The sequence below is a fragment of the Colobus angolensis genome, unplaced genomic scaffold, assembly GCF_000951035.1.
Source record: "Colobus angolensis palliatus isolate OR3802 unplaced genomic scaffold, Cang.pa_1.0 Scaffold278, whole genome shotgun sequence".
Lineage (NCBI taxonomy): Eukaryota > Metazoa > Chordata > Mammalia > Primates > Cercopithecidae > Colobus > Colobus angolensis.
Window position 1 is genome coordinate 2787785 of NW_012116021.1, and position 9933 is coordinate 2797717.

The window sequence follows — 9933 nt, forward strand, 5'->3', positions numbered from 1 at the left end:
ATTATTATTGTTTTGTTTCTTATGTTTAGCTCTTTAATCCATCTGGAAATGATTTTTGTATATGGTGTGAGGTAGGTATCTAAGTGTATTTTTTTAAATGAATAGTTCATTGTCCCAATACTTTAATTACTAACCCATTGTTTCATATATTAAATTTCAATATTTATACATGGGTCTGCCTCTGGACTCTCTAGTTTGTTCCATTAATAATTTTGTCTATCCTGTGCCAAAATGCAATGTGTTCATTACATAGTTTGATAAAATGCTTTGCTATCTGATAGAGTAACTCTCCCTTCTTGTTCTATTTCAAGTATATCTTAGTTTTTATCAAATAATTACTACTTTAGATGAATTTTGGATTCATCTTGTCAATTTCCATATACCATTTCATTTCGGTTTTCATATATATTGTGTTAAATTTTTAGATTAATCTAAAGGAGAAATGAAAGATGTATAACATTGAGTCTTCCTATTCAAGGAAATGATACAACTTCTCATTTACTCAGATCTTCTTTTATGTTTTCAATGCTTTTATTTAAATAACCTTGGGCATTTTCTGCTGAGGTTTATGCCAAGGTGCTTTAAACACTTTTGTTGTTATTGTACAAACAATCTTATTTTCCATCGTATTCTGAAGTCATTGCCCCTGGCATGTGAGAATAGTTTGATTTTTGTGTGTTTCTCTTCAGATAATGGTTCTAACTGCTTTTTAGTTAATTGTCTTGAATAGTCATATCATATTCAGACAACAGCAGTTTGACTTTTTTTTCAATATTTCTATCCCATTTAAAAAATTCTTGCTTTATTGCATTGGTTGGGACCTTTTGAAAAATGTCACATAAAATTCGTGATAGAAGATACCTTACATTTTCCTCAAGTTTTGTCAGTAAATATGATATTTAGCATATTCAATAAAGGAAGTTACCTTCTGTGAATTAGACTTTTAATCAAAAAAAGATGTTGGGAATTTTTGGCATTTTTGAAAAGATGGTTTTTCTCCTTTTATCTTTTAATTTGGTAAATTTAACGGTAGGTTTCCTAAGGTTGAGACATTCTTACATTTCTAGGGTAAACCTTATTGAGCTGTAATATGGAATTCTTGTAGTATATTGCTGATTTGATGTAATATTTTATTCATATTTGGAGAGTATATTCATAACAGATAGTTTTACACACATATAGATAACTATGTGTGTTGTTATTTATTATGTAAATGTATATGTAAGGCTGTATGTTAAATTTGACTGATTTTGTCTTCAGGGATGTTTAAACCACATAGAATGGTTTAGGAAAGTTTCTATCTTCTTTTGCTATGAAAAAGTATAAATAAGACAGAAAACTTTAATAGAACTCACCCAGAAAACCATCTGAACCTTTTACATTTTTAATATATAGATTTTTTTTACTACAATTATGGTTTTTGTATTCAACTTTTCTATTTATCTTAACTTTCTAAAAATTAATATTTTTTAGTAAACCAATTAATGCATGCATACTTTCAAATTTATGGCTATAATATTCTTAACATTTTACATTTGTCTCCTCTACATCCCTTATTAATCTTGTCAAAAGCTTATGTAACTTTTGAGAGAACAAACAATTGATTGTGTAGATCAATTTTGATTTTTATTTTCCTTTTGGCTGGTTGCTTTGCTTTGTTTGTTTTACACAGACTAATCAGTATTTATTTATTTTATTTTATTGTTTATTTCTTCTTACTTTCCTTGGTTCTGTTTAGTGAGTCTTTACTGCCTTTTTTTTTTCTTTTTTTTGCTGAATCCTTATTTAATTTAATTACATTTTCACTATTTTAAAAGTAAATGCTTAAATGATGTATTTTTTTTCAAAAATTACTTTAGTTGTATTTCATAGATTTCAAGAAATGGGACTTTAGTTACTGTTACAATAAATACTTTTACATTTTATTTTCAATTTTTTCTTTACCAAATAATTTAATTGACCAAAGACAACTTCTAAAAAATTATTTTTTTCTTGTTAACTTCTGTTTTATTATATTTGATACAGAAAATGTTTCTTATTTTTACTTCATATTTATTTTTTATCTTGCAATTCCAGATTTCCTTTGAGATTTAATATGTGATTGGTTTTTATAAATGTTTTTTAGGTAATTGAAAATAATGTGCAAATTTTTAAGGAAGCTGAAAGATGCACACAATCACGACACTCATATCTACTTATTGAAATTCATTATTTGTATTTTTACAGTATATCTTCATTTATGTTGTCTTCTTGATCTTTCAATTTGTGAAGCATTTTAGTTTTCTATTATAATGATAGCTTTGTCAGTTTTCTTTTATTTATAATTTGTTTTTACTCTTTATATATATATACACACACACATGTCTTATTTCTATATATTTTTATAAATTATTATATAGTGTTGCTATGTTAATTGGAGCATAAACTTCATCATCATAATGGTGAATTTTACCAGCTTTAAATATAATATTAAGTATGATATAAATTTAATATAAATTATTTAGCCTCACTTTAATTTTTGACATTTTGAATCCTTTTTTTCACATATATATGAAACAACAGACAATGTATAAATCACGATAAAAGAAATGTAATTGGCTATATATATATCTGTATATGCATATATATATACATGTATATGCACATATATGCATATATGTAGCAATTATATTTTTCTTTTATGTATAGTTGTATTTTTAGCACTCTTCCATTTTAAATGTTTTCTGCTATTTTGTTTTAGACATGTCTATTTTAAATAACATGCAACTTGATTTTTTTTAACCTAAATTTCTCTCTCATTTAAGAGGTAGTGTAACTCATTTGTACTTATTGTCTCCAGTGGTGTTTTGTAAGCTTCATTTTCATTTTGTGCTTTTTAGTCATCATTATCCTACTCCCCCTTGCTGTAGTCTTTTTGGTATTAGCTAAAGATTTTGGCTTTATTAAAAAAATGGTTTGAAAGCTATATGTACTATTTCTATTCTAGAAGCTGCTTTAAAATTTTAGTAAGCATATTTAAATTTAAAATGTTAATCTCAACAATTAATCACTGTAAGCTTCTTTTCTCCTCTCTATAACACACAGCCTTTATCAGGCTTTTAATTATTTCTATATCTACACTTCTATGCATTTATGATAGAAATTACTGGAAAGTTTCATTCCAGATAAGTATGTTAGTCGTATCAGTGGTAGTACTAATGGCATTATTAGTATTATTATTTACTTTATGTCTCTATTTTACAGGAAGCCTTTATTAGTAATTGTACTACTTTTACTACCAAATTAACAACCTTTATTCAGATTTAAATTGCATTTTTGTGGCTTATATGCTCTGCAATTTTTGTTATGTTCCAATCATTGTATAGCTTGGGTTATCTTTTTCTGTTTTTCTAGAATATGTATTCAATTAACTTGGCTCCTTTATTTTCTGAAAGGGTGTAAGTGGTAAACTTTCTGAGTCTTTGCTTGTCTGAAAGAAGTATCTTCAGTTGTCTTTACACTGGATACAAAGCTACCCTGATTAGAAAGTCCCAGGTTGAAAATAACTTTTCTGGCTAGGCACAGTGGCTCACGCCTGTCATCCCAGCACTTTGGGAGGCCAAGGTGGGTATATAACCTGTGGTCAGGAGTTCGAGACCAGCCTGACCAACGTGGTGAAACCCTGGCTCTACTAAAAATACAAAAATTAGCCAGGCATGATGTTTCATGCCTACAATCCCAGCTACTCAGGAGGCTAAGGCAGGGGAATCGCTTGAACCCAGGAAGCAGAGGTTGCAGTGAGCGGAGATCGCGCCATTGCACTCCAACCTGGGCAACAGGATTGAAACTCCGTCTCAAAACAAAAACAAAAACAAAAAAAGAAAAGAAAAATGGAAAGAAAAGAACTGTTCTGCAAACTTCTATTATCATTATCTCCTAAAATTCTTCAAGTCGTTAAGGCAAACATGATTTCCCTTTTTGGAAACAAGATTGCCCATCTCCCAAGTTATTCATTTTTAATTATTCATTATTATTATTTCTCTAACTGACCCACCATAGAAATAAGAATTTTAGGCCAGGCACGGTGGCTCACTCTTGTAATCCCAACACTTTGGGAGGCCGAGGCAGTCGGATCACGAGGTCAGGAGATTGAGACCATCCTGGCTAACATAGTGAAACCCCCGTCTCTACTAAAAATACAAAAAAAAAAAAAATAAGCTGGACGTGGTGGCAGATGCCTGTAGACCCAGCTACTAGGGAGGCTGAGGCAGAAGAATGGCGTGAACACAGGAGGTGAAGGTTGCAGTGAGCCGAGATCGCGCCACTGCACTCCAGCTGGGTGACAGAGCGAAACTGTCTCAAAAAAAGAAGAAGGAAATAAGAACTTTAAGTAGTAATTCATCAGGACATACGTAGACAACTCTTTTTTCAGTATTAAGTAGTTTTTTAATGCCATGTATTAGGCAAAAGTTTCAATTCCCAAAAATCTATTTACTAATGATACAGTTAGTTCCTGAGTTTTCACACATGCTGTGAATTTTCTCCCACTTACGCTAACATCTCTAACCTGCTGGGCAGTGAGGAGTTCCCTAATCTTTTTCTCAGGAAAGGGTACCCTGGGTGTTTGTCCTTGTCAGTCACTTCTTCTTCCCCTTGGCTTTCAGTTTGGCAGATTCACAGGTGGTTGATATCCTCCTTAGGCTATTTTTAAAGACTCTCCTTACTGTCCTTCGAGATCTTACTAAGAACTGTGGTGAATTCTCTTTCTGTCCACCTCCTATCTTATTAGCATGTGGTCTTCCATGCTTTTGGAATGTCTCTGTCTCCTTCCCTTGAAACACCGAGTTCTAAATTGTGGTGAGAGATTCAAGATTGTCAATTAGAAGCTAAAGTTCTCAGATCAGATGCACACAGAATATATTGTGCCACTGCAGCAAAGAATCTAACCTGATGTTTGCAGATACTGATCCTTGGTGACTGGCTTAGTCATTCTGCTGACTTCTTGCTGGACTTGCTCTTAAGGTTAGGTTTTTCTGTAGTGCTGGATTCTGAAATCTTCTCTCTCATTTCAGATTACCTTGTGATCTTTCTTCATGCTGAGTGCCAAGGAACCTACCTTCCCTCAGGTGTTATCTCTAGTTGCTAGTCTAGTTGTCTCCTTTATCATAGGTCTCCAAAGTCAGCATCTTCACACACCTCTGATAGAAGTTGCATAAAGCTGTGGCTATCTTAGAATAGGATGCATTAAAAGTGTGTCTATGTGTGAAGAATGCTACAGATGACACTCATTCTGGCCATCTGGTCACTCTGTGTGCCTCTATCTCAACCCCTTTTAGGTGGGAGGACATACCATGCTCCCCATTCGCTGGATGCCCCCTGAAAGCATCATGTACCGGAAGTTCACTACAGAGAGCGATGTGTGGAGCTTCGGGGTGATCCTCTGGGAGATCTTCACCTATGGAAAGCAGCCATGGTTCCAACTCTCAAACACAGAGGTAAAAAGGGGGTGCATAGGAATCTTGATTGCGGGAGGGTTGGGAAGAGCTCTCTCAGGTCAGGACTTGCACCTACTGAACAAGACATTAGGTGGGATTTAGAGCCAGCAGAGGAAATGTAGGCATTAGTGGCAGCAGAGAGCTTCTTAGTAGGAAAAAAAAAAAATGAAACTGTAGGAAATGTGGTATAATTGTCAAAAGAGCATGAAATCAGATGTCTAAATTGAGACTCAAGCCATGGCTCTCTTAAATCTGCTACCCTGAAAAATCACAAATGTTTCACTATGACAAAAAATGAAAACATAGAACAGCTATGAGTTTTTCAGTTGTGCCATCTTGTGGAAACACTCACTACTTAGTATGCCTACATAATATGGGTGCACAAAGGTTTTAGGTATGCCAAGCCCAGGGATGTACCAGATGGTCAATTTGGGAAGGCCAGTTTTATAACTGATAGAGCCATGTGTGAACATCTAGGAATAAAATAAACCAGGTTTATTTTATTGCTATGTTTTTTACTATGTTTATTAATATGTTTACTATTAAACATAGTAATAAATACACATTATATTTTCTATAATTGTAACTTGCAATAATACAAAATGCTAGTAAACATAAATTAATAGTAGCTGACATTTAGTGGCAGGCACTTTTCTAAGCATGTTAGCTCTATTAATTCAGTAATTTTTGCAAAAACACCTGTTGAGATTCAGGTTAAAGGATGGGGGTCTGCTTGAGGTGCTGAAATGGGCTGGCCAGGGTCTCACAGGTAAGAGCCTCCAAGGCAGGGACAAAGCCTGGGGTGTGATCCTAGGACTCCTCTGCCTCCAAAGCCCATCAAGATGATTCTCAGTGATGCATGGGCCATGCTGTGTTGCCCCAGGGAGTACAGTGCAGTTCCTAGGCAGTAACTAGCTCAGTCTTTCATCCCAGCCAACCTATGAAACATTGTAATTCTTTTTATGGTTCTGTTTTCTGGGAAAATGTAAACACAGGAACCTTTTAGTATTGAAATCTTATTTGAATATTCAAGAGAGTGTCTTTCTTCTTGGAAGCTATGTTCGTCTTTGCTCTCCTATGTCTTGACCACTTAATTAAGTGAATTTCAAAGACTGAAAAGAAATTATTTTTTTAAATGTGTACTATCTCATGATTCACAAGCTCAATGGGGCCTGACCACATTTCCCAAAGTAGAACAAAGTATTTTAACAATCTTTTAAAATAATGAAAGTATATATACTAGAACCCACTTGTTATGGTGTTTTAAAAAATTGCTACTGTTTCTCCAGGGGAGGAGGGGTTAGAAACACACACACACACACACACACACACAAACACACACACAAACACACACACACACACACCCCATGCATGCACCCGAACACTGTCTCCGTGTAGTTTGGTGGCCCTAGTAAACAGAGGTTCTGGGCTGAGGTTGCTACTGGTCTTAACGGAAGACTCAGCCTCTGTTCTTGAGTTGGCTCATAGTAGCTAATGGAGTGTTTGCAGTTTCTTCTAAGACTCACAGAGGTATTGGCCTTAAAGGCAGGCTTTCTGCCCTCAGCCACTTACCCCACTCCACCCACTGCCCTCAGCCACTCTGCCCTCAGCCACTTCCCCTACTCCAGCCAGTAAGTGGCTGCTGTGGACTAGCAGTCACATACTGATAGTCATTGATCATCAGTTTCTTCATGGAAATCAACAAACCTGGATAGTCCAACATTAGAAGAGACACTCCCTGGTGCCTTTGATCTTGGCATTAGCAGCTGCTACTGTAGTTTGAGCTGAATCTCTTTCCCTGGAGGTGAAGGTAATGGAGAGTGGAAATGGGGCTCTAATACGAATGGGAAATATGAGCAACTAGAGACTTCTCAGGCTGGTAAAGAAATGAGCCGAGGGGCCATCACTAACTCCAGGGTGAATAGAACCAGGCGGATACTGACACAGTAATGGTTTGACCAGCCCTCCCAAAGTCAGCGTGACATGAGACAATACTGGAGGCAAGGCACTGTTGTGCAGCGTAGGGACATGCAAAGGAGAAAAAAGACAGTGCTCTTGCCTAATTACATACAGACTAATGGGGGCAGAGAAGGGAAATAATATTTGTTCAGCTGTTGAGCTAGAGATTATTCTGTGTATTTTCATCATTACGACCAATCTTTAAATGCAGAAATTGAAGTTCAGGGTCAGTGACTTGACCAAAGTTATGCAGTGATAGAGTTAGGGAGAAGTGAAAACCAACCTAAAAACTAGACAATGAGGCCTTGAAAATGCACATATTCATTGTCGGTAAAGAAGTGTCTTTGAGGAATTGGAAATGCATTGCAAATTATACACTTGGTTCTCAAGTGGCCTGCTGGGGTTGGCCAGCCACGCATTACTTGTTTTCTTCCTACTCCTCCTTATGGCCACTCGTTCAGCATGTTGGACCATACAGTCCCTTTTCGTGGTCTCATTTCATCCTTACAATACTCCTGGGGGTGGTTAAGGCAGACATTTGATTCCATCTTACAGATGGGCATGCTGAGATACTGAGGTTAATGGACTTGAACTGGCCACCTAGAAGGCAGTGGTGAATCAAGCAGTTAGTCCTATTGTTAAGGACTTTAAGAGAAACTGGAAACATGGTTTAGTGCAAACGGCAGGGAAGGATGGGTCTTGCTGCAAAATGGTCCTATGTAATGACTCAGAGGCAAGTGTGGTGACGTGCTCAGAGTCTGTAACTGGGAACCTGCCAGGAATGAGAGATAAGAGGAGACAGGCATGCAGGGGCCAGAGGGTGCAGAGCTCCTTCAGGGGGGATTTCAAAGTGAGGCAGGCTCACGAGAGAGGGAGGGACAGGTCAGAAGCCCATGTCCATTATCAAGTGAAAAATAAATGCAGCTCAGTCATCCAGATGAGATTCAGGACTACAGAAGAAAAGTGAGGTAAAAGAGAAGAGAGTATGGGGAGTCAATGGTCAATGTGGGCCTGGCCCAAGAAGTGGAGTATGAAGGGCAGCAGAGGGCTCCACCAGCCAGTGCTGCTCACTGTATCATGCACCAGACAGACAAGTATACCAGTGCTGTCTGCAGCCTAACCTTTAGCTTGTGCTTGTGAGAGCCTCGGCTCTGCATTGAAACTAATCAGGGAAGTTGTTGCTTTTTGCTGAGTCTGAGCCACAGGACCAAGGCTGGGCTTTGGGTGTAACTTCCTTGTTCTCCTCACTCTTTCAGGTCATTGAGTGCATTACCCAAGGTCGTGTTTTAGAGCGGCCCCGAGTCTGCCCCAAAGAGGTGTATGATGTCATGCTGGGGTGCTGGCAGAGGGAACCACAGCAGCGGCTGAACATCAAGGAGATCTACAAAATCCTCCATGCTTTGGGGAAGGCCACCCCAATCTACCTGGACATTCTCGGCTAGTGGTGGCTGGTGGTCATGACTTCATACTCTGTTGCCTCCTCTCTCCCTGCCTCACATCTCCCTTCCACCTCACAACTCCTTCCATCCTTGACTGAAGCAAACATCTTCATATAAACTCAAGTGCCTGCTACACATACAACACCGAAAAAAGGAAAAAAAAGAAAGAAAAAAACCCTGTAAGGCAGTTTGGCATATATATATATATATATATATATACACACACACACATACATATATATATATATTTATATATCTAAATATCTATCAATCTATATCTACAGAGAGATATCTTCTCTAGTACACAGAGAAGCTGCTGATACAGATAACCACAAGACTTTAACGACTCAGAAACTCTAAAATATTAATAATACAAAGGAAAATTCCCTTTGACTTAAGCTGTGGCCCATGCTTCTAATGCTATGGCTTTTTGGAGCAGAAGACCTGGACCAAGCAGAGAGACAATCTTTGGGATGGGAGCTTTGGGACGGGAGGAGCTAAGGTGGTGCTCAGTTGCTGCTGTGTGTGCCTATTACCACAGAAGCTCACCACAGGCACATGCCGGGACCGCATGGCTGCGCTCAGCAAAGAAAGGATGCCGGAGCAGCGCCCTTGCCTCCACTTCTTCCCCATTTCCTCCACTTCAGGACAATGTTCTAATTTGTCCATTCTAAAAAGTGTAATCTTTATGCTTTTGGGAATCGACGATGGCACCTATGGGTAAACACAGAACAGACAACCCCACAACACAAAACCATGACAAGAGCTGACCGCAGGCATCCTGGGTGTAAGCTTCTTGCTGGAGTTTCAAAGGATGTGTCTTTCTATTCTCAGAACTTAAAGAACTGGACTTTCTGGACTAAAAGAACCACAGAAGAAAAAATAACTGAAACCTGAACCCTGCCAAGACACTGCCACCTGTCTTTTCCATTGTTGCAAAGATTCCTTGGCCTCCCCTCCCACTTTCAGGCCCCTGGGAAGCTTAGGAGGTTAAGAAATAGGTCCCCCATGTTATCTTTGAATGTAGACACAGCAGTCTTTAGGGTTACAATAGCAAGAGA

At 37.7% G+C, this 9933-nt stretch overlaps 1 protein-coding gene across 3 annotated transcripts in view; it reads left to right on the plus strand.

Moving 5' to 3' along the window:
- The window catches only part of NTRK3 (neurotrophic tyrosine kinase, receptor, type 3), a 385977-nt gene extending 376886 nt beyond the window's left edge, over nucleotides 1-9091 (plus strand). For 2 of the 3 annotated variants that reach the window (XM_011948343.1, XM_011948344.1), the window contains 2 exons: nucleotides 5316-5474; nucleotides 8690-9091. In XM_011948343.1, the coding sequence (XP_011803733.1) occupies nucleotides 5316-5474; nucleotides 8690-8875 (345 nt within the window). In that variant the 3' untranslated portion in view covers nucleotides 8876-9091. Of the gene's footprint in view, nucleotides 1-29; nucleotides 72-5315; nucleotides 5475-8689 lie in introns of all 3 variants that reach the window. The other variant, XM_011948342.1, reaches the window with a different exon arrangement.
- The last annotated feature ends 842 nt before the right edge of the window (nucleotides 9092-9933 follow it).